The following is a 25344-nucleotide window of genomic DNA, read 5'->3' as shown; positions in this document are numbered from 1 at the left end:
AGTGGCAGTGTGGAGTCATGAGGTAACTCTCTACCTGTGCTTTTCAGGAGCTTCATTGACTACCAGAGGACGTCTCCTCTCAGCCGACATTTAAGAGTCGCCACCTGGTGGTTGTAACCTAAGCTGTGTCTCTATTACTGATTCCCTGCATATAGCCTAAGCTTCAAACAAAGTTGCCCAATATTCCTAAAATACATCTTGCTTTTTCTCATTTCTGTGGCTCATATGATCATATCCATTGTTTATTGGAAATGCTTCTCTTTAATTATTATTATTATTATTGAAACGGAGTCTTGCTCTGTTGCCCAGGTTGGAGTGCAGTGGCATGATCCTGGCTCACTGCAACCTGTGCCTCCTAGGTTCAAGTGATTCTCCTGCCTCAGCCTCCTGAGTAGCTGAGATTACGTTACAGGTGCCTGCCACCATGCCTGGCTAATTTTTGTTGTATTTTTAGTAGAGATGGAGTTTTACCGTGTTTGCCAGGCTGGTCGCCAATTCCTGACCTCAAGTGACCCGCCCACCTCTGCTTCCCAAAGTGCTGGGATTACAGGTGTGAGCTACTGTGCCTGGCCTAATGCTACCCTTTAATCAAGTTTTTCCTGACCATTTCTTCCCTCCCCCACAGAATTTTTGCTCTCCCCTCTCAATCATCAGAACACTTTATTCTCTTTTGGCTCTTAACACTGTTGCTTTGTATCAAAAAGTATTCATACTTTTGGTCTTAATTTTATGTCTGCACTGTTCAATACAATAACTGTTACCTACATGGGACTGTTTAAGTTAATTAAACTAAAAATGCAGTTACCATATTTGGATAGTACAGACATACATTTTCATCTTTTTTTTTTTTTTTTTGGAGACAGTGTCTTGCTTTGTTGTATAGGCTGGACTGCAGTGATATAATTGTAGGTCGCTGCAGCCTTGACCTCCTGGACTCAAGTGGCCTTCTCAAGTAGGGATCCCAGGTGTGTGCCACCACATCCAGCTAATCTTTTTACTTTTTGTAGACCAGGGTCTTGCCATATCGCCAGGGCTTGTTTCCATCTTTTCACACAGTTCTGTTGGACAGCGCTTTTCTAGGTTGTAAAACTCAGAAGAGATTGTTTTGTTTTCTCTGTGGCCTTTGTGTAGTGCTTTGTTTTGTTTTCTCTGTGGCCTTTGTGTAGTGCTTTGCTTAACTGGAATTCAATTAAGAAAATAAAAATTAGCTCCTGGCACAGAACAAAGAAATAACATTTAGGAAATTGTTTACTTCTTTTTTTTTTTTTTTTTTTTGAGACGGAGTTTCGCTCTTGTTACCCAGGCTGGAGTGCAATGGCGCGATCTCGGCTCACCGCAACCTCCGCCTCCTGGGTTCAGGCAATTCTCCTGCCTCAGCCTCCTGAGTACCTGGGATTACAGGCACGTGTCACCATGCCCACCTAATTTTTTTGTATTTTTAGTAGAGACGGGGTTTCACCATGTTGACTAGGATGGTCTCGATCTCTCGACCTTGTGATCCGCCCTCCTCGGCCTCCCAAAGTGCTGAGATTACAGGCTTGAGCCACCGCGCCCGGCCCAATTGTTTGCTTCTTGAGAGATAATAGTTGGACCAGAGAAGTAGATGAAATGTTTGCAGACCTCAGTTTCTCTGTTGCAGATCCACCAAGCATGGGTTAAAGTACAGGGGAATAGGGATTGGCAAGTGCCGGTTTATTTATTCCTAAGCTATAGGGTAAAACACATAGTTGATTCTCCTGCTTGCCTGCTAGGCCTTCATATACTTGTATTCTCACTACTCTGAACCGCAGGCCTGCACTGTCTGGTGTAGTAACCCCTAGCCACGTGTGACTGCTTATATTGAACTTAAGTAAAGCTAAAAGATCAAATCTCACATTGGCCTCATTTTTCAGGTGCTCAGTGCTTTTGGCAGCTGGCTGCTGTAGGGGACAACACAGATAGAGGGGGACATAGTCATTGTGCAAAGTTTAGTCGGTCAGTGCTCGTCAAGACCTGTCACTTAGCTATAGTTGTGAATGGCATGACAAATTTGGCATTTGGCTTTTGTTTAGAAGTTTCAAAACATTAGACAGTTGTTCAGGTAATGAATGTTTTAGTTACTAATATTGCCAGTTTATTCTCAATTAAATCCAGAACTTCCTGTTACAGAGGATAAGGATGTGACCTAGTATTTTCTTCTTGGTACAGGATTGCTTGGTTGTGATATTCTAAATGAGTCAGATGAGCTGAAAATTTGAAGTGATTTCTTTTTGTATTTTGTCTTTGTAACGGATTTGTACACCTAGAGTGTTCTGAAAGGCATTTGTTTTTTAGAAAGCCAGTAGGTAGTTGTACCTATTTTGTACACAGATGTTGTTATTAGTGCTGGAGATAACTGCCTTTCAGTAGAACCAAGTGCATGTTCTCTGCTTGCTTTGGCTACATTCTAAATGGAGATGTGGGGAAGGCAGACATAAAACGTACATTTTGTGTTTTGTTACTTGGAAGCTTGCTATATTGCCCAGGCTGAGCTTGAACTCCTGACTTCAAGCGATCCTCCCACTTTGGCCTTCCAAAGTGCTGCGAATACAGGCATGAGCCACTGTACTCAGCCTAAAAATAGAGCTTTTTAAAGAGCAGTTTTAGGTTCACAGCAAAACTGAGTAGAAGGTACAGAGAGTTCCCATTTACCCCTACCCCCACACATGCTCTTTTTAATCTTAAAGATCACCTTAATCTTTTTTTTTTTTTTTTTAAAGATGGGGTTTCACCATAATGGCCAGGCTGGTCTTGTACTCCTGACCTCAGGTGATCCATCCACCTTGGCCTCCCAAAGTGCTAGGATTACAGGTGTGAGCCACCGCGCCCGGCCGATAGCCTTAATCTTTAACCACATACATCAGTGAATGATATACACGGCATTTTAGGAGGCTGGGGTGGGAGGATCACTTGAACTCAGGAGTTCAAGACCAGCCTGAGCAATGTGGCAAGACTGTCTCTACTAAAAATGGAATAATAAAAATGTGCCACACATGTGATGCACACCTGTAGTCCTGGCTACTCTGGAGGCTGAGGTGGGAAGATCACTTGAGCTTGAGTGATCACGTCTGCAGTGAGCTGTGAGTGACAGAGTGAGACCCTGTCAAATAAATGAATGAATGAATGTAAAGAATGCACTCAATGATAAAATTCAGAGGTGCTTACTAGAGAATTGAATGGAAATCAATTCCTAACAATACTTCTTTTGGGGAAGGGATAGAGTCCTTATTGTTGCTGTACAAGTTCTTGAACTTCCAGGAAAAAGATTTATGAATGATAAAACATTGAATGGGTTAATAGAGTTGCTAGGCTGTAACCAGTTTGTCTTTTTTAGGGAAAAAAAAATTTAACAAGTTTTTAAAGAAATACAGGAAACTAGAGTGGCATGGTGGCACACACTTGTAGTTCCATCGACTCAGGAAGCTGAGCCCAGGAGTTTGAAAGCAGCTGGGGTAACATGATGAAACCTTGTCTCTATTTTTTTTAAAAAAAAAGGCTGGGCACGGTGGCTTACCAGCACTTTGGGAGGCCAAGGCGGGAGCAGATCACCAGAGATCAGGAATTCGAGACCAGCCTGACCAACATAGTGAAAACCTGTCTCTACTAAAAATACAAAAAAATTGTCCAGGCGTCGTGGCGGGAGCCCGTAATCCCAGCTACTCGGGAGGCTAAGGCAGGAGAATCGGTTGAACCTGGGAGGTGGAGATTGCAGTGAGCTGAGATCCCACCATTGCACTCCAGCCTTGGCAACAAGAGCAAAACTCTGTCTGAAAAAAAAAAAAAAAAACTTAGCCAGTTATGGTAGCACCACGCCTGTAGTCTCAGCTAGTAGGGAGGCTTAGGTGGGGTAATCACTTGATCCTAGGAGGTCAAGGCTGCAGTGAGCTGAGATTGTACCACTGTACGCCAGCCTGGGCAACAGAGCAAGACACTGTCTTGTGTTGGGGCGGGGAAGAAATACAGTCCCAGCTCTTTTTGGGAGGACGAGTTGAGCAGATCACAAGGTGAAGAGATCGAGACTATCCTGGCCAACAAGGTGAAACCTTGTCTCTACTAAAAATACAAAAATAAGCTGGATGTGGTGGCATGTACCTGTAGTCCCACCTACTCGAGAGGCTGTGGCAGGAGAATCACTTGAACCCGGAAAGTGAAGGTTGCAGTGAGCCAAGATTGTACCACTGCTCTCCAGTCTGGAGACAGAGTGAGATTCTGTCTCCAAAAAAAAAGAAAAAGAAAAGATACATAGGAAACTGCAAAAGGAACACTAAATCCACTCCCATCTAGAGTCAGTCACTGTTCATATTTTTATTTATTTCGTTTGAGACTTTTTTCTGTTTGTGCTGGGATGCACATCCCTATACACATAGGCGTGAATTTGGTATCATACTGTGTAATGCAGGAGGCAGTATAATACCCTACTTTTCTTTCATTTAACTTTTATTAATTGTTTTTAAACATTTTTTGAAAAGCAGCTGCACTAGATGTTTCATGCTCTGGATATATCTTGGTTAACTTAACTATCCCTCTCTGTTAGAGCAACATTTTGGTTACTTGTTTTCTTTTGCTGCTTTTTTTGAGACAAAGTCTTGCTATGTTGCTCAGGTTGGAGTGCAGTGGCATGAGCTCAGCTCACTGCAGTCTCTGCCTCCTGGATTCAAGTGATTCTCCTGCCTCAGCCTCCCAGATAACTGAGATTACAGGTGTGTGCCACCACACCTGGCTAATTTTTGTATTTTTAGGAGAAACGGGGTTTCAGCATGTTGGCCAGGCTGGTCTCAAATTCCAGACTTCAGGTGATCTGCCCACCTTGGCCTCCCACAGTGCTGGGATTATAGGCCTGAGCCACTGCAGCTGGCCTTTCCCCTTGTTTTTAGTGAGAATATAGCTAACAGTTTTCCCTCTTGGCTTCTGATGGACTGAAGAGAACTGTGAAGGGAAGTTTATAATGTCCTGGTTGGGCACCACTTTTGTTTTCTCTGCTGGTTGGGGCAGCATGAAATGCATTGTTTTATAGTAGCCTAGAGAAAGGACTCTAGCTACTGGCTCATTTGGAACTGGTACTGGAGAAAAATCTGAGAACAAAAGTGCTTGGCTAAATCCCTTTTTTTTTCTTTTAGTTTTTGAAATCATGAATCCTGTTTATAGTCCTGGATCTTCTGGGGTTCCCTATGCAAATGCCAAAGGAATTGGTTATCCAGGTAAGTAAAATTTTGTTTTCATTCTTGAACTTTGAATACTTGGTATATGTTCATGTCACTAAGAATGCTTTCTGTTGACAAATGCAACTCAGAGTAGCTTAGACAAGAAAAAAATGTATGGAAGTAAAAAATCAAATGATAGGACTGGATTTGGTCAAAACTTGATCTGGTGACTCTAGCAGTTGGGACCAGGATCTAGTTTCTCTGCCTCTGGTCTCAGCTTCACTTCCTCAGTATTGACTGAGTGTTGGTCACAGGCTACACTACTTCTTGCAGTCTCTGAAGTTCAGGCTCCTCCTAACATTCCCTCATTAAGAGCCTCTTTATCTCTACCCTTTAGGAAAGGCTGGTGGGACTGTTTGTTCCCTATTCAAACCAGTCCTGGGGTTGGTTCTGATTAAACTGTGTCGTTCTGATTAAACTCTGTGTCCATCCCTGGGCCACTAAGGGGAGTCTGTTGATTGACATAGGTCTGATCCACATCCCTTTAGTGGAGTCAAATATGGGCTGCAAGTGACAGTTGCAACGAAGTGGATATTGGGGGAATATGAGCTAGTTGGTCAAAAATAGAAAATGATTGTTCCCTTTGGTGACTTTGTACAGGAATAGTTATTTGTAATGTTACAATTTCATTTTGGGTTTTGATAATATGATAGAAGAGACAGCCCTAAAACTTTGAGGCTACAAGACTCAGAAAATGAAATACAACATTTTACAAATGTATAACTAAACTTATAGGAGGTAAGAGAAATATCTGAAGTCAAATGTGAAAGGCAAGTTAAAGCTAGCTCATTTGGCCTTTGAACTAATGACGTGCCTTTCCCTGGAGACATGTGCTATTTGTGGATTTTAACAACCCACATGGGGAGAGTGAGTGAGTCCTAGGACCCTTGCGATGGGGAATGGGAGTGAGACTTCTTATCAATCATTCTTGTCCCTCTGGAGGGTGATACTGCCAGCAAAGAGGTAAACTAAACAGTCTAGTGATCCACTGTCCCCATAAGGAAGTTTGTATGCTTGGGCTCTGAGAAAGGGGAGATCTTTACTATGACTTGGTAAGCATTCAGGGGTGTTTGGGGCTCTAGCTTGTTTTACTTACACTCCCCAAGGGGTTCGGAAGTTGAGAAATTAACGTAAAAATGGTATCCGGTCTTCATTACACCTGGAGTACCTGACACTGCTTCCATTTTGAGGCATTCTTTTGCCAAGTGTATTTGTTTTTCGTGGCTTCTGTAACAAGTAACCACAAATTTGGTGGGCTAAGGCAATAGAGATGGATCTCAGAGGTCTGAAATCAAGGCGTTGACAGGTCTGTACTCCCAGTGCAGACCCCAGAGGAAAATCCATTCCTTCCCTCTTCTAGTTTCGGGTAGCTGTCTGTAATCTTTAGCATGTGGCTTTGTGGTTGTATTACTCCCATTTCTGCCTGCATGGTCACATCCTCTCCTGTGTGTTTGTTTGTTTGTTTGTTTGTTTTGAGATGAATTCTCACTGTCACCGAGGCTGGAGTGTAGTGGCCCAATCTTGGCTCACTGCAACCTCCACCTCCCTAGTTGAAGTGATCATCCTGCCTCAGCCTCCCATGTACCTGGGATTACAGGCGTATGCCACCACACCTGGCTAATTTTTTTTTTTTGAGACAGAGTCTTGCTCTGTCGCCCAGGCTGGACTGCAGTGGCACGATCTCTGCTCACTGCAGCCTCTGCCTCCCGGTTTCAAGCGATCCTCTTGCCTCAGCTTCCTGAGTAGCTGGGATTATGGGCACATGCTACCACACCCAGCTAATTTTTGTATTTTTAGTAGAGATGGGATTTTACCATGTTGGTCAGGCTGGTCTTGAACTCCTGACCTTGTGATCTGCCTGCCTTTGCCATCCAAAGTACTGGGACTACAGCCATGCGCCACCACACCCAGCTAATTTTTGTATTTTTAGTAGAGATGGGGGTTTCACCATGTTGAGCATGCTTGTCTCAAACTCCTGACCTCAGGTGATCTGCCAACCTTGACTTCCCAAAGTGTTGAGATTACAGGTGTGTGCCACTGTGTCTGGCCCTGTGTGTTTTAAGAACACTTGTCATTGGATTTCCAGCCTACCTGGGCCGTCCGGGATTCCAGAATGACCTCATCCTGAGATCCTTCACTTTATTGCATCTGTGAAGATTATTTTCCCAAATAAGGTCACATTATTTTCTCTCAGCACTTTAAAGATAAAATTGTATTTGTCATCTGGTTTCTGTAAAAATAATTTTCTTTTTTGAGACGGGGTCTTGCTTTGTCACTCAGGCTGCAGTGCCATGGTGTAATCACAGCTCACTGCAACCCCAACTCCTTGGACTCAAGGGATCCTCCTGCCTCAGCCTCCCAAGTTGCTGGGACTACCTGTGTGTACTACCTTGTAGCTGGTGTAATTTTTTAATTTTAATTTTTGTAGAGATCGGGTCTCATTATGTTGCCCAGGCTGATATATAAAACTCCTGTGCTCAAGTGATCATCCCACCTTAGCCTCCCAAAGTGCTAGATTACAGGCATCAGCCACTGTGCCCAGCCCAGAATAATTTTTGCCTCTTTTAAATTGAGTTTCTTCTCTACCTTTCCCCCAGCCCCTGTGCACCCTGATACTTTAAAAATATCTTGGCTTTTACCATGATGCAACTAGATGTGATTTTCTTTGTATTTACCTTGCTGTTCAGAGAACTTCTTGACTCTGAGTTGATTTCTTCTAGCAATAGCAGTAGCTGTTCAAATACTGTTTTTTCCCTTTCTCTCCTCTCCTGGAACTCCATCTGTAACTGTATTAGACCATGCCAGTCTGTCCTTCCTGTCTCTTGCACCCTGTTTTACAGTTTATTTTTTTCTACATGAGCTTTAAAACAAGTTTTTACTGATCTGCTTCCATTTCACTCCTCCTGCTAATTCTACTCTAATTTGCTATATAATTCATGTATTGAATCAAATCTTTTTATGTATTTTCTCCATCTTCTGTTTTTTCCAACATACTACTGAGTTATTTTAAAAAACTGCTGACTACAGTCTCTAGATCACCTGTGCATCAGTTTTTATTGTCCAAATGTTCTTTCGTTTTTCTCACATGTGGTCCTGTCTTGGCATGCCTGGTGTTTTTCATTGACTGTCCCACAAAGTGTATTAGAAATTAGGGTAGTCTTACTGATGATGTCTTTTTTGCTGGCAAGGTAGCATGCTGAATGGCCTTCGTCATTCACTTGGGAGCTGGGGTTAGATGCGTTTCAGTTTTGGCAAGGCTCAGTCTCCCTTTGTTTTATCTTGGAGTGAGGGTTTCCATCAGCCTGGCATGCTCTGCAGAGTCCATCCTTCTTGTGGATCGGTACTCTGATCTTTGTCTCTTCACACCAGGTGAGTAAGGAAAACTGCATTTCAGAGATTTTTGTTTTTTGGTGTCTGCTGGGGTAGCTTTAGAATTTGACATATGTCTTAAAGCGGATTTTAGCTGGTTTTGAAGCTCCTCTAAGGTCCAGTTTTATCACTGCAGCCCTTCAGGATCACCAAAACCCATGTTTTTCTGTCCTCCAGCCATGGCCTTCTGTCCAGGGAGAACCTAGATTTGGCCTCTTGCCTGTGCTGAGAATTGACGAGTACCCTCCAGGTCAACGAGGCTGTGTATCCTAATTTCTCCCTGTACCACAAATGGTAGTGGACACTGGGATGGAGTTAGGAATGCAAACATTTTTGGGGGCAGCCACTTAGGAAAAGTCCAGCAGGGAGGAAACAGAATTGGGGAGAGCCTCAGACTATGAGGCACATTTGCCAAACCCACGGCCAGCCCGCCGGGTGCTCTGGGGCAAGGGTTAGCAGTTGGAGGCCCACATGAGGCACCAGCGGCCTGGTGCTGCTGCTGAAACTGTCAGCCCACATACTTCTGGCTGAACAGCAGGTTTTTTTTCTGGAAAAGAGATGCAGGTGGTGTTGCTCACTTTGCTTTGTTGCTTACTGTTTGCTGGGAATCACTCCATACCAGTTCACAGAGGTTTGCCTTGTTCTTTTGTTTTAATGCGATAGTGCTACATATCCTCCATCTTGTGGGCTTCCATAGTTGATTCAGCCAGTTTCCTTGTGACGCGCATTGGGGTTGTTTGAAGTGAGTGCTGTTTCGGTAATGATGCTGTGAACAGCGCTGTTTGTGCAGACTCTGTGGGAATTCTCCTCACGGTGGATTCCTAGAGCTGGGCTTGCTGGGTCAGAGAGCAAATGCACACGTGGTTGTTAGGATACTGCTGAGTTCTCGTCTGGATGTGAGGCGATTTCCCCACAGCCTGACTAACAGAATGTGTTGTCCAGCTTTGGATTTCTGCTAGTCTGAAGGGAGTCAATGTAGTTGTAGTTTGCAGTTCTGTCTATTGATTTGGGGGACAGGGTTGTTTGTCTTTCTAGTTTTAAAAGTTACTTACATATTAATTATACTAGCCCTTTGTCTAAATAATTTACAGGTATTTTATCTGAATTTGTCTTTTTGTTTAATTGTGGTATTTTTTGCTGTTCTGAAGCTTTTACTTTCATAAGATAATCAGTCTTGTAGAAATTATTCGGGTTTGGGGTGACTCCAGTCCCTTGATGTAGGGAGTCTGGCTTTTCCAGCCTACCATTCCAGAAGAGGGCTAGAGAGATGCTGAAGGAGACAGTCTCTGTGTGGGGTGCCCAGAACTATCAGGAATAGGAAGAAACAGTGATTCTTAAATCTGTTGCTTGGAACCCTGCAGGTTCAGTGTCTGGAGAGAATGAGAAAAAAGAGGCTGGTACACCCGAGACCAGCTAAAGCACTGTTGGCAGGGGTCCTTCCAAAGCTGCCCCTGTGGGTTTTGTGTAGTCCAAGTAGAAATCGTTGGAGATAGTGATGGGAGCCACACTGCAGCCTTGGGTCAAGGTGGTGACAGAGCAAGTGGGATGTGACCAATGGGATGAGGAATGGGAGCACGGAAGCAACAGAGGCTTTCTAAGAGGTTGGGTGTCTTTGACCCCATACCAGAGACCAGGTATGTAGCAACATCCTGTTGCTGGTGGTTGGTGATGCCGTCTTAAATACGACTGTCGTGTTTTCTGTTTCATTACAGGATGTATTAACTCCTTGTTAGAAAGTGGAGATGGGAAGGACTAAGCAAAGATAACAGGTTTTTCAGGGACCCTGAAACACTATCTTCAGCAAACAAGTCCAGAGCAGACCTCTTCCCCTGAGAGTTTATTAGTAGAGTTTTAGAGAGAATGAGGAATTTGGATTTTGTGGAAATTATTGCAGAGGCCTATACGATATGATCTAGGCCAGTGGTGTTTCAAACTTTTTTTTTAAACAATGAAACCATTGGGGGGAAAAAGTTCTCACTGGTTCCCTGGTCTCTGAGGGCAGTTACAGAGCCACCTTTTTTTTTTTTTTTTTTTTGGAGACAGAATTTTGCTCTTGTTGCCCAGGCTGGAATGCAATGGCATGATCTCCTCTCACCGCAACCTCCGGCTCCAGAGTTCAAGCGATTCTTCTGCCTCAGTCTCCCGAGTAGCTGGGATTACTGGCATGCGCCACCATGCCCAGCTAATTTTGTATATTTAGTAGAGATGGGGTTTCTCCATATTGATTAGGCTGGTCTCAAACTCCTGAACTCAGGTGATGTACCTGCTTCGGCGTCCCAAAGTGCTGGGATTACAGGTGTGAGCCGAGCCACCGTGCTCAGCCCAAGAGCCTTCTTAGTCTTCCTGTGCTCACAATTGGGCCTCTGAGGAGTCTTCAGCATCTTCAGAACTGCTGTCCTGGTCTTCCCAGTGGCCATTGTGGATCTGTTTCAAGTTGAATCTGCCCTTGACATCGAAAATGAGTGAACATTTGACCATTTTATGTTACCTGACTAATTAGAGAGGGCAGATGGGAAGGTGAGAATCCAGGAAGGAAACCCAGAATGGCTTTGCTGAGGTAAAGGGGGATCCGTTTCAAATGAGGAAAGCACCTTTGAAGCAGGGATAATGATGAGAACTGGGCACTTGTAGGGATTCTGCGACTGGGGGTTGGTGACTGCAGAAACTTGCAGGATGGCTTAGGGCTGTAGGGCAGCAGCGAAGCAAGGGATCCAGGCCAAGGGGCTGCCGGGAGCCAATGAGGAGCTTTATTGTGAACTTTCTTTAAAACCCACCTGCAAAGATTTTCCTTTTGGAATTCCACTCAGATACCATGCGCTGTTTTCACCTCAACCTTTGGTACTGTTACCACCATGATTTGTCCTAGGGGATAACACCTTAAAAATCCCAGTCCAAGTGCCATAAGAGACACCTTTCTCTAGGCCTCAACACAGTTTCTTTCTTTTCTTTTCTTTTTTTGTGACATAGTCTTGCTCTGTTGCCAGGCTTGAGTGCAGTGGCATGATCTCAGCTCACTACAACCTCCACCTCCCAGTTCAAGCAGTTCCCCTGCCTCAGCCTCCAGAGTAACTGGGAATGCAGGTGCATGCCAACATGCCCAGCTAATTTTTTGTATTTTAGTAGAGGTGGGGTTTCACCATGTTGGCCAGGATGGTCTCTGTCTCCTGATCTCATGATCTGCCCACCTGGGCCTCCCAAAGTGCTGGGATTATAGGTGTGAGCCACTGTGCCCGGCCGTCAACAAGGTTTCTTTTGAAGACTGCTCTTCTCCTTCAATTTTATTTACAAGTGAGGGAAGTGAGCAGTAAAGTTACAGCTTCTCACAACTAGTGGGAACAGTAGTTAAGGCTAGGAAACCTGGGTCATCCTATTGGCTGTGCGCCCTGAATAGGAAGAATGCCTTCTAATACCTAAGCATTAGATATTATGTGATGCCTCCTGTACTGCGAACCAGGAGGGTCAGCCGTAAGGGGAGTAAGGCCTTATTGAAAAGGGCAGATGCCTGAGGCCCCCTCTGCTGGTGGACACCTGAGGCCCAGGATTCTGACTGTAGCACTAAATGCCTTATTTTACGTTTCTTTTTTGTTCATGTTATGAATTACTAGTACATAAATCACTGTGGTCGTGGTTTAGTGTTAGTAAGATTCCTCATTTGTATTAAATGAAAATCAAGTTGTTTGCATAGGGACTGTAGTTGGAGTTTTCCATTTCCATGTGTATGCAGTCCCAGTTAGAGCTCCTTCTCTAAGGAAACTGAAGCTTAAGTAAGACACTTACAGCCTGGGTTTATGACTGGAGTCTTAATTGGTTTTCTGCTGCTTTAGCAGACTATGAGACTGGATAATGAACAGAAACGTGTTTCTCTTGGTTTTGGAGGTTGGGGGAGTCTAAGAATATGACGATGGTATCTAGTGAGGGCTCTTGGGCTCTAACATCTTGTGATGGAAGACGAAGGGCAAGTGAGTGTGTCAGAGAAAGGAAAGAGAACTTGTCCTTTTTATCTTGAGCCTACTCTCATGATAAAGGTATCACCTATTAAAGGTCCCACCTCACAGTGCTGTTAAAATGACAATTAAATTTCAACATCAGCTTTGGAGGGGACATATGAAAACATATTAGCTGGCAACACTGGAGAAGTTGGGGATTAGAACATCAGAATGTGGCAGGATATGGTGGCTCATGCCTGTAATTTCAGCACTTTGGGAGGCTGAGGTGGGCAGATCACCTGAGATCAGGAGGTTGAGACCAGCCTGGCCAATATGGCAAAATTCCATCTCTACCAAAAATACAAAAATTAGGTGGGCATGGTGATACATGTCTGTAGTCCCAGCTATTCAGGAGGCTGACTCAGGAGAATTGCTTGAACCCAGGAGGCGGAGGTTGCAGTGAGCTGAGATCTCACCATTGCACTCCAGCCTGGGTGACAGAGCAGGATGCTGTCTTAGAAAAAAAAAACCAGAATGAAGAAATCTGAAATGAATTTAGAAGTTTTAAACAGTTCCTTAACAACAAAAAATAACAGCTTTTAAATCAAAATATGTAATGTAGGAAATGTCTGAATTCAGTGAAAATTAGTGACCTTTAAATAGCTTTTCCTGGTTACCGTTAGCAGCAAAAATAGCCCCTTGAGTCCAAGCTAGACTTGAATTCCGATTCTTCCAGAGTTTGTGCCGTGAAGTCAGATGAGGGTAACAGGACCTAGCACGAGATACTCTTAGCTCTCTTATTATGCTTTCTAAGTAATGATGTGATTAGAGTTTAGAATGAAACTTTCAGAAATGTTAAGTATTTCTTAACTTTAACTTCGGCGAGGTGGTGTGTGTGTGTGGTTTTTTTTCATTATGATGATGATTTTACTGTTCTTGACAGTAGACTTTTAACTCGGTTTCTAACAAATGTTCCCAGTTATAGAAAGTTGCAAGCATTTGCTCATAGGTTTAAAAATATAATTGTGACCTGTCAAAATTCTGAGGAAAAGCCAGGCATGGTGGCTCATGCCTGTAATCCCAGCACTTTGGGAGGCCGAGGTGGGTGCATCACCTGAAGTCAGGAGCTCGAGACCAGCCTGGCTAACAGGATGAATCCTCGTCTCTTCTAAAAATACAAAAACTCGCCAGGGGTCATGGTGTGTGCCTGTATTCCAGCTCCTTGGAAGGCTGAGGCAGGAGAATCGCTTGAACCTGGGAGGTGGAGGTTACAGTGAGCTGAGAACGTGCCATTGCACTCCAGCCTGGGTGATGAGAGCGAAACTCCATCTCAAAAAACAACAGCAAACAAAATTCTGAGGAAAGAAGACAGCTAGAGACACACCGGTGGGCACACATGGTGCTTTTTGGGGCTCCTTAAGTCAGTCTGTGGAGTTCTGGGGAAGAAGGTCAGAGTGATGGCTTTGCGAGAGCTCTGATGACTGTGTGCCACTACTTCAGATGATGACATCAGATTGTTTTGTATTTTTCTTAGCTGGCTTTCCCATGGGCTATGCAGCAGCAGCTCCTGCCTATTCTCCTAACATGTATCCTGGAGCGAATCCTACCTTCCAAGCAGGTATGTGCTGGGTGATAAGATGCTTTGTACATACAGCTGGGAGAGAGGTGAAGGGGTGGATTTTGCGAAGGGTGGGTATAGAAGTAGGACTTGGTTGAGTCCATTTCTCAAGTTTATTAAATTAGCTTGTTGATAAGTGTAACATAAGCTTAATTCTTACTGCACTAAAGCTTTGTATACTGTGTTTCTCATGGCCTCCCACAAGACAGATCTGTAATCACTAGGTTGTTACAGTTAACTCTGCCAGAACATCTGTTCATGGAATAGTATCACCTATTAGAAACTGAAGGCTGTCTTGCCATGGTAACAGGTAGAATTTCTATGTTAATGTTTTTAGAGATAATTTTTGATTTCTCTAGTCTACTTTAGCACTTTGATTATATAGTTTTTACGAAGTATTATTTTCCATGTAAGTGTAGATGAATATTTTTAGATTTTGGAAATCACTATTGATATTGAAAGTGGAATTGGCTTGGGTCTGAAACTTGAGGACATTGGTTATTTAGTGGGATTTCCTCCTGGAAGCCTGCACTCTCTGGTGTTGGTTCCTTTTGGACTTCATTTGCCTTTCTGCCGCAGCAGTGGTGGTGCACATTCTGACCTGAGGCTGTGGTTTGGCCTTACTCCTGGGATCGCTGTGGCAGCTTTGTCCCTCAACACTAGCTTTACACAGTTAGCTTTGACAGAGGAGGAGGCAACCACAGTGTCCTTTCCCCAAATGCTCCCAGTTTTGTTAATCATAAAATGTCCTTGTATCCATCTCTTCCTTTCCATTTCCACTATGACCACCCTTGTTCAGCCCTTAATTCACACCCAGAGAAAATCTTTCTTGACTTGGTCTTCTTGCTGCCAAGCTTTCTCTCCCCGGGTGAATGTTCCTTTCCATTTAAACCAGAGCAATGCTCCCAGATGAATTTTTTCTCAGTGGTGGGTCTTACAGACACAGTTATGCCAAGACTCTCGACTTTCAGTCCCTAGCTATTTGCCACACTGGCCTATTTTTTCCCTTCAGAGTGGTTTTTCTTTTGTGTTTTGCCTTGGAAGAACGTGGCATGTATGTCATAGTCTGTATCAGTAGTTCATTCCTTTTTTTATTGTTAGGTAGTATTTTGTTGTATGGAAATAAATAAGTTTCCTTATCATTTTGCCATGTGATGAACATTTGGGTTATTTGCCGTTATGGGCTATTAGAAATAAATGCTATCAATATTTATATGCAAATTATCGTGTGAACATATGCTTTCATTTCTCTTGAATAAATAGAGAGGATTTGAGTAGCTGGCTGTTACGGCAGGTGTATGTTTTAACTTTGTGAGAAACTGCCAAACCGTCTTGTAAGTGGCAGTACCATTTTACATTCCCACCAGCAGTATTTGTGAGTTGCAGTTTCTCCACGTCCTTAATTAACAACTCTTGGTGTGGTCAATCTTTTTAATTCTAGCCATTCTAGTAAATGTGTAGCAGTAGTTTTAACTTGAACTTCTGTAGTGACTGATGTTGAACATTTTTTCATGTGCGTATTTGCCTTCTGTATGTCTTCGGTGAAGAATTTGTATACAGCTTTTACTGGATATCAGTTGTTGTTTTCTTATCTTGAATTTTGAGAGTTCTTATCAGATATATGCGTGTTTTCTCCCAGTCTGTGGCTTTTTCATTCTTTTAACAGCGTCTTTCAAAGAAGAGAGGTTTTTAAAGTTTGATGAGGTTTTTTTTGTTTTTTTTTTTTTGTTTTTTTTTTTTTTTTTGAGACGGAGTTTCGCTCTTGTTACCCAGGCTGGAGTGCAATGGCGCGATCTCGGCTCACCGCAACCTCCACCTCCTGGGTTCAGGCAATTCTCCTGCCTCAGCTTCCTGAGTAGCTGGGATTACAGGCACGCGCCACCACGCCCAGCTAGTTTTTTGTATTTTTAGTAGAGACGGGGTTTCACCATGTTGACCAGGATGGTCTTGATCTCTCGACCTCGTGATCCACCCGCCTCGGCCTCCCAAAGTGCTGGGATTACAGGCTTGAGCCACCGCGCCCGGCCTTGATGAGGTTTTTAGTTGTTTTATGGATCATGCTTTTGATACCATACCTAAGAAAGCTGTGTAACCTAACTTCACAAAGATTTCTTTCTTTTTTTTATTTGCAGAAGTTTTACATTTATGTCTGTGACCCATTTGGAGTTAATTTTTGTGTATGGTGGTAGGAATGGATTGAAGTTTATATCTTTGGCATATTTGTTAATGTGACATGTGATGAGCTGCTGTAGACTACCATAATATAAGTTACTGTTCTAGGATTTTCAGTGGTAGCCCACTTTTACTCATTTCTTCACGTAGCAAAAATCAGTGTGAAAATGTACCTAAAACTTTCAACTTTTTTATTTTACAAGAAAAACCTCAAGTTTATTTCAGACTGACTGAGCTGTTCTTGGCAGCCCAGCAGAGACAGGGTGGTGTTTGGAGCCCGAGTGCTGCTGAAAACTTCCCCTGTTGGGCGCCTCCAGGGGCCACCCTGTGGAACGTGTGCCAGCCATCTCATTACTTTTTGAGACAGGGTCTTGCTCTGTTGCCCAGGCTGCAGTGCAGTAGCATGATCATGTCTCACTGCAGCCTCGACTTTCGAAACTCAAGCAGTGCTCCCACCTCAGCCTCCTGAGTAGCTAGGACTAGAGGTGCAACCATACCTGGCTAATTTTTTATTTTTGTAGAGCTGGATCTTTTTTTGTAGAGTGTTGCCTAGGCTGGTCCCAAGCTTCCGGGCTCAATTGGTTCCTGCTTCAGCCTCTCACAGTGCTGGGATTAGAGCTGTGAACTACCATGCCCAGTTTGTCACCCATCTTCTCGAACATCTCTCCTTTCTCATAGGGAGATAAGGCTTGTCTTGTCTCTTTTCCAAGACTGCTCTCAAACTGTTTTGTGATCCAGAAGCTGGGACAGGCAGGTAGCAACTACAGCTGCCCAAATGGCCTTCCATGTTGAGGGGCATCCACTGATAAGTGCCAGGCTGTTGTTGGCTGCCAGACTGCTGGCGTACCAGTGCAGATCTTTTGGTCTTGTAGGAGAAGCTGTGAAATTGGTGAATGAAAAAATATAAGGCAGCCAGACATGGTGTTTCATGCCCGTAATCCCAGCACTTTGGGATGCCAAGGCGGGCAGATCACTTGAGGCCAGGAGTTCAGGACCAGCCTGGCCAATAGGGTAAGACCATGTCTCTACTAAAAATACAAAAATTAGCTGGGTGTGCTGGTGCACACCTGTAGTCTCAGCTACTTGGAAAGCTGAGGCAGGAGAATAGCTTGAACCTGGGAGGGAGAGGTTGTAGTGAGCTGAGATCGCATCACCGTACTCCAGCCTGGACCACTGCACTCCAGCTTGGGTTACAGAATGATACTCCGTCTCAAAAAAAAAAAGAAGAAGAAGAAAAAGAAAGTTCTGCTGATGTCTCATTAAGTGCTGTTGGCCATCTAGCCTGAGTCTGGATCACAGATGTGTGCCCATCTCTTTCTGGAATCTTCTCTGTTTTTTTGTCTTCAATGTTTGTTTTTAAGACAGGGGTCTTGTGGTTTCACCTGGGGTGAAGTCCAGCGGTACAGTTACAGCCTTTTTCCCCTGAGTTCAAGGGATTTTCCCACCACAGCTTCCCAAAGTGTTGGGATTACAGGCATAAATCACTACACCCAGCCTCATGTTTTGAAAATTTTAGCTCCGTTTTCAGTGAGCCTTTCCCTTTTTCTAATGAGCAAGCCAAAATTATCACTATAAAAATTTGAAAGATAAGTTTTTCTCTTTTTCTGCGGCTTGCGCTCTCACACTCTCTTGCACACACGCTCTCGTGTGTGCTCACTTGCTCTGTGTGTGTTAGTGTTAGTGTTAGTGTTAGTGTTGTTGCTTAGGCTGGAGTGCAGTGGCATGAACTTGGCTTACTGCCAAGCAGTCCTCTCCTGCCTTTGCTTCCCAAGTAGCTGGAACTATTGGCACAAGTCAGCACACCTAGATAATTTTTATAAATTTTTTTATACAGATGGGGTCTCACTCTATTCCCTGGTCTCAAATTCCTGGGCACAAGCAATCCTCTCACCTTGACCTCCCAAAGTGTTGGGATTACAGGCGTGAGCCACTGCACATGGTTCCTGCTGTGTTCTTTTTTTTTTTTTTTTTTTTTTTTTTTTTTTTTTTTGAGACGGAGTTTCGCTCTTGTTACCTAGGCTGGAGTGCAATGGCGCGATCTCGGCTCACCGCAACCTCCGCCTCCTGGGTTCAGGCAATTCTCCTGCCTCAGCCTCCTGAGTAGCTGGGATTACAGGCACGTGCCACCATGCCCAGCTAATTTTTTGTATTTTTAGTAGAGACGGGGTTTCACCACGTTGACCAGGATGGTCTTGATCTCTCGACCTCGTGATCCACCCGCCTCGGCCTCCCAAAGTGCTGGGATTACAGGCTTGAGCCACCGCGCCCGGCCTCCTGCTGTGTTCTTGATCTGCCGTTGGGTCCTCTTGCCATCCAGTTTATACTCAATGCTGACCTGTGATTCTGATGCTGTATATGTGGAGTTTAGCTTCCAGAGCACTTTTGTAATCCAAATGCCACATTTTTCTTAGCCCTCTTCCAATTGTGACATAAGAGGATTCTGAGAACCTTGTGATGAGGTGTTGTCTTTTGCTGAAGAATCCTATTTCTTGAGAGTATGGAAATGGAGACAGTGTCATTCATTTTGTCTTCCTGAACAAGGCTGTGTATGCGCACAGCAAGAGTGGTGATATGGTTTGGCTGTGTCCCCACCCAAATCTCATCTTGAATTATAGCTCCCATAATCCCCACTTATTGTGGGAGGGACCTGGTACGAGGTAATTGAATCATGGGGGCAGATTTTTCCCTATGTTGTTCCTGTGATAGTAAGTCTCACAAGATCTGATGGTTTTATAAAGGGCCGTTTTCCTGCACATGCTCTTTTGCCTGCTGCCACATAAGAGGTGCCTTTGCCCCTTTGCCTTCTACTATGATTGTGAGACCTCTCCAGCCATGTGGAACTGTGAGTCCATTAAGCCTTTTTCCTTTATAAATTACCCAGTCTTGGATATTTCTTTATTAGCAATGTGAGAACGGACTAATACATAATACAAGTGGGCTGTCTATTTTTGGAATCAGAGCTTTGGATTATGGAGTTAGCTGGATATGGCTTATACTCCTGGCTGTGTCATTCCCTGGGAAAGTTGTTTAACTTCACCCTTGGCATTGGAATAATGAATAAATACACTCCTTGATTTGTTATGGGAGGATTTCAGCCCCAAGCCCACAGTCAGGCACAGATGTCATCTGGGCCAGAACATTGAGGCCTCTGTTCTGGTCCTACTTAGAGTCACGAGTACCTATAACTAATACTTGTAATGATAATCTGAAATTGTCACAACAGTCTGTTCTTTGTAATAAGCTCTACACACAGGTGATTTAGATATTTATTACATTAGCACTTATTTTTACAAGATACAGATGTTGCCAAGAGTGATGAAATAGGTTCCATGGTCATTGCTTGTGCATGGCTGGATGGAGGGCAAATTGGTGAAACTTCTTTGGAGGACAGTTTGGTAGTGTATATTAGAAAGAAGCTTAAAAATGACCCCTTTCGATCCACTTCAGGAATGTATACTAAGAGCAGTAATTGAATGTGCAAACATTTGTGTACAAGTACACGTGCATTTTTTTTTACAAAGTGATGGTTTAATTAAGCTGTTTATCACACAGTGTTTATCTGGTTTTAGTATTGTTTATGAAGAATATTTAATAAGTGAAAATGGCTTGCAGTGGACCTGTCTTTTCTTCTTTTTTTTGGTTTTGAGCTGGAGTCTTGCTATGTTGCCCAGGCTGGAGTGCAGTAGTGCAATCTCAGCTCACTGCAACCTCCGTCTCCTGAGTTCAAGTGGTTCTCCTGCCTCAGCCTCTTGAGAGCTGGGATTACAGGTGTGTGCCACCACACCTGGCTAATTTTTGTATTTTTAGTAGAGATGGGGTTTTTCTATGTTGGTCAGGCTGGTCTTGAACTCCTGACCTCAGGTGATTTGGCCACCTCAGCCTCCAAAAGTGCTAGGATTACAGACATGAGCTGCCACCCCCAGCCTTTCTTTTTGAACTCAGAATTATATCCATGAACTGAAACCCTTGGTTTGTTTAAAAATTAAACTTCACGCGTGGCAGCCAAGCAGGAGAGAATAGCCTTGGAATATTAATAGGCTGTGAGGTCTTGGGAGCCTGTTTTTTTCCTTAAAGGTTTACATTCACATAGGTAAAAGATTGCAGTGCTCTACAAGGCTTTTTATATTATATTTTGTTTATTTTATTTTTTATTTCATGTTTTTGAGATGGAGTTTTACTCTTGTTGCCCAGGCTGCTGGAGTGCAATGGCACGATCTTGGCTCACCTCAGCCTCCACCTCCCAGTTTCAAGTGATTCTCCTGCCTCAGCCTCCCAAGTAGCTGGGATTGTAGGCATACACCACCACATCTGGCTAATTTTGTATTTTTTTAAGTAGAGACGGGGTTTCACCATGTTGGTCGGGCTGGTCTCGAACTCCCGACCTCAGGTGATCTGCCCACCTTGGCTTCCCAAACTTCTAGGATTACTGGTGTGAGCCATTGCACCCCCTCTACAAGGCTTTTTAAAATGAACAATAGCAGTTCCCTGCTCCCTTGTGGGAGCGCCCACATTTCACTCCCTATGGGCAAACTCCAGCTCTTTAACTCTTTTTAAGCTGCTTTTGCTCATGCCTTCCCTGCTTCCACAAGACATGTTTCTACTGTTTGTACTTCTTGTTTGTTTGTGTAAAGTGGCACTGCTTTATTGACCCTTCACTTTGCTGCTCCAACCTTCCTTCACATTTCTGTTACTGTGGTCATATCAGTATTGTTCATAGCTGTGTCCTGTATGTGGCGATCCTATTGTCCTGGGCCCTGTTGAAATTTCTTCTGCAACTACTGTGGTTTCCCTGGAATTAATACTGTACTTATCTGGTGTCTTTGAAACCTCTGGTCACAGGTTTCTGTGACCACAGCATTAATGAAACCTCTAGCTACCACCTAGGTGTTGAAATCTCTTCTTAGCAACTTCTGATACCTGTGTGTTAGGTTTTCCTGGTGAGCTCTGAAGCCCTACCTTCCTCTGTCTTGCCTGGACTGGTTGTTCTCTGAGCCAGACCCTGGTGGGGTAGGGCAGGGTGGTGGGGGAGGGTGTCAATCTTCCTCATCATCCCAGGGCTTGTTTTTGCCTTTCCCTTCTGCCTGAGTTTTTTCTCTTTTTTTCCTAGTTTACTCTGGTTTTGGTGGGGGATTTTCTTCAGTAATTGCCTGGGGAGAGTTTGAGAAAGTCACAGTTTTGAGATTTTCCATGTCTGAAAACATTTTCTTCTGCACACACACTTCAATGATGGTTTGTCTGGATACAGAATTCTAGAGTAGCAATTATTTCCCCCAAGAATTTTCAGGCTACTTTTCCTTCAGAGAAGAGGACATGCACGGGGTCACTGTTTTTAGAATGCCAACTGTTCATTTACTAAAATATGTCTTTTTTTTTTTTTTTTTTCCCCAAAAGTACTGTTTTTGAAGAAGTATTTTTTAAAAAGTACTGGAAAGCTCAATGGCTTTCCAGCTTCCACTACTGCTACCGAGAATTGGAATACATTGTTGGTGCCTGATTGAGTGGATCCAATGTTTTTTGTTTGCTCCTCTGTAGGATTTTTGCTTCCAGTGTTCAGAAATTCCATCATGCTCTGTTTGGTGCGGGTTGTCTCTTTTCACATGTACTTTAGGCTTCTGAATTTTAAATATTTTCTAAATAAATGTCTTTTTTACTTAAAAAATTGTTATAAAAAATCTGGTACATAGTACTTTTGAAAAAAAAAAAAAAAATGACCCATTTCAATAAGAAGTTTCTGGTTCCCAAACAGTTGGCATTCTAAAAACAGTGACCCTGTACATGTCCTGTTCCCTGAGGACCGAGCCAGGGTCACTTGCAAGTTTGGTAAGAGTGGAAGGAGAAAACTTCGGTTCTCTGCTCACCTGGGTTGTGCTGGTACAGGTGGGCTTGGGAAGGGAGAATCTGGAGAGCCGTTGTTTTTGAAAGACCTAGCACTGAATGAACTTGATATTTCAGGGAGTCTGTATATTTTGGGGGATGATTTGGTAATTATGTGTATTTGTTTATATTTAAAGTTTGTGATGTTCCTGTGGAGTTACTATGAAAGGATATGGTGGATTTAGTGCTGCATGAAAAAGGAAAAAACTTAAGGAAGGGGACAGGCGCACACTAAGTCTTTAATTTATTTTACTTTTTTTTTTTTTTTTTTTGAGACAGAATCTCGCTCTGTCATCCAGCCTGGAGTGCATTGAAATGATTTCGGCTCGCTACAACCTCTGGCTCCTGGGCTCCAGCAATTCTTCTGCCTCAACCTCCCAAGTAGCTGGGACTACTGGTGCAGGTCACCACGCCCGGCTCATTTTTTGCATTTTTAGTAGAGACAGGGTTTCACTGTGTTAGCCAGGATGATCTAAATCTCCTGATGTGATCTGCCTGCCTTGGCCTCCCAAAGTGCTGGAATTACAGGCATGAGCCACCGTGCCTGGCCCTAAGTCTTTATTTTTAATTAAAACTTTTTTTTTTTTTTAACTCTTAGTTTTTTAAATTTTAAAAATTATCATTATTAGTTTTTAGAGAGAGGGTCTTGCTCAGTCACCCAGGCTGGAGTGTGGTTGTACAGTCATAGCTCAGTGTAACCCAGAATTGCTGATCTCAATGAGCGATCCTCCTGCCTTGGCCTCCTAAGTCTGTGAGACTACAGGTACACCCCACCATGCCTGGCTAATTTTTATTTTGTAGAGACGAGAGGTCTCACTGTGTTGCCTGGCCAGTCTCAGAACTCTTGGGCTCAAGCAGTGCTCCCATCTTGGCCTCTTAAAGTGTTGGAATTACAGGTGTGCACCACCGCTCTTGGCCTCACATTAAGGCTTAAATTGATAGGGAGACATGTTGCCTTTCTTGAAATGCATTTGTCTTAAATCCTGGCTAGAAAATGTTGTAACATTAATGACTAAACAAAAGACCAAAAGTTTTCTGGTGAGCATTAGAACATAGTCTCACAGTCATAAGAATATACAGTAAGATAATATATATTAAAATCATTGCTCTAATTGGAAATAGCTGGTGACTTTTTTTCCATCATTTTATTGTAAAAATTTTCAGATAGCACAGAAAAGCTGCAGAAATTTCACAGTGATCATCTATATATGGAATACTAAGATTCTACGATTAAACTTTTAAAAATCTACTTTTACAAGTAACATTTTACTTGTATCACATACACATTACTCCATCCTTCAGTCCATCTTATTTTTTGATGGATTTCATTTCAGAATAAGTTGTGGGCCTTAGTGTACCACACCCCTGTAACTTGAGCATGCACGTCATTAATATTTGTTCCGTTTCGGCCGGGCACGGTGGCTCAAGCCTGTAATCCCAGCACTTTGGGAGGCCGAGGTGGGTGGATCACGAGGTCAAGAGATCGAGACCATCCCGGTCAACATGGTGAAACCCCGCCTCTACTAAAAATACAAAAAATTTAGCTGGGCATGGTGGCACGTGCCTGTAATCCCAGCTACTTAGGAGGCTGAGGCAGGAGAATTGCCTGAACCCAGGAGGCGGAGGTTGCGGTGAGCCGAGATCGCGCCATAGCACTCCAGCCTGGGTAACAAGAGCAAAACTCCGTCTCAAAAAAAAAAAAAAAAAAAAAAAAAAAATGTTTGTTCCGTTTCTTTTTGGTTTTGGTTTTAAGTAAAATGTACGTGTGTGAAGTCCATAATGTTTGGCACCCCGTGCATTGCCTGCTAAGTTGCCTGTGCATGCTGCCTTCTTGGAGCAGTCGCCCCTTTTGCTTCAGCAAAAGGTAGGTTGTTGTAAGACAGCTTGGGTGCGCTGGGCATAGTGGCTCATGCCTGTAATCCCACTGCTTTGGGAGGCTGAGGCAGGTGGATCACTTGAGGTCCAGACTTCAAGATTAGCCTGGCCAACATAGTCAAACCCTGTCTCTAATAAAAATAGAAAAATTAGCTGAGTGCAGTGGCGCATGCTTATAATCCCAGCTACTCAGAGGGCTGAGGTAGGAGAATCTCTTAAACCTGGGAGGCGGAGGTTGAAGTGAGCCAAGATCGCACCACTGCACTCCAGCCAGGGAAAAAGACCCAGACATCATCTCAAAACAAAAACAAAAAGACACCTTGGGTGATTGGATTGGGAAACCTAGGGCTAGCTGGAGGGGTTTCTGCAGCAGAACGCTTCGGGTAGAAGAAAAGGAAGACCTCATGGGTGGGCCCCTTGACTCTGTATTCTAAGGAAGTAAGGCATGAAAAAGGACTTCACCTTTTTTCAGAGGATGTAGGGCCAGATGAGTGCTCCTGGCTGAGAGATTTCCTTTTTGGAGAGAGGTGTTCTCAGATTTTCCTTGCTTTGGTTTTATACTCTTTTAGAGGTTTGTTCAGGTTGGAGGCTTGCGTCTTCTCTTCACTCTTGAGTTCTCTCTGCAGTTTGAACAGACAAAAAGGTCAAGGACTTTCTTGTTAGCAATGTTGATGGGTGTAGGTCATGGGTTTATTGCTTGTTTTAACTTCCTCTAACAGCTTTTCCTTTTTCTTCTCATTCTTTAGTGAATCAGTTTATTAGATAGAACTGTAACTTCTTGTTTTGCAAATTGGCGGTATATATTGAACATATACAGTGGCATAGTTTACCTCTTTTTTTCTTTTTTTTTTTTTTTTTTTTGAGATGGAGTTTCGCTCTTGTTACCCAGGCTGGAGTGCAATGGCGCGATCTCGGCTCACCGCAACCTCCGCCTCCTGGGTTCAGGCAATTCTCCTGCCTCAGTCGCCTGAGTAGCTGGGATTACAGGCACGCGCCACCATGCCCACCTAATTTTTTTGTATTTTTAGTAGAGACGGGTTTCACCACGTTGACCAGGATGGTCTTGATCTCTTGACCTCGCGATCCACTCGCCTCGGTCTCCCAAAGTGCTGGGATTACAGGCGTGAACCACCGCGCCCGGCCTTACCTCTTTTTTTCTTTTTCCAGCCTATGCCTAACTGCCAGGCCATCTTCCAGATCAGCATCTTTCAGACTGCTGAAGAACCATTCCTGCTGATGGTCTTTTTAAAGGCTTTGCAAAATTTTGTAGTCATCATCTTTTTTTTTTTTT

At 43.6% G+C, this 25344-nt stretch overlaps 1 protein-coding gene across 4 annotated transcripts in view; it reads left to right on the top strand.

The window, feature by feature from the left end:
- FAM168B (family with sequence similarity 168 member B) overlaps positions 1 to 25344 on the top strand; it is a 45704-nt gene that overhangs the window by 5754 nt on the left and 14606 nt on the right. For all 4 annotated transcript variants that reach the window (XM_039479880.2, XM_074399797.1, XM_010330748.3 and 1 more), the window contains 2 exons: positions 5136 to 5216; positions 14049 to 14132. In XM_039479880.2, the coding sequence (XP_039335814.1) occupies positions 5147 to 5216; positions 14049 to 14132 (154 nt within the window). In that variant the 5' untranslated portion in view covers positions 5136 to 5146. The remainder of the gene's footprint in view (positions 1 to 5135; positions 5217 to 14048; positions 14133 to 25344) is intronic.

The sequence above is a fragment of the Saimiri boliviensis genome, chromosome 5, assembly GCF_048565385.1.
Source record: "Saimiri boliviensis isolate mSaiBol1 chromosome 5, mSaiBol1.pri, whole genome shotgun sequence".
Lineage (NCBI taxonomy): Eukaryota > Metazoa > Chordata > Mammalia > Primates > Cebidae > Saimiri > Saimiri boliviensis.
The sequence above is the reverse complement of the archived record's forward strand: the minus strand, read 5'-3'. Positions and strand labels throughout refer to the sequence as shown.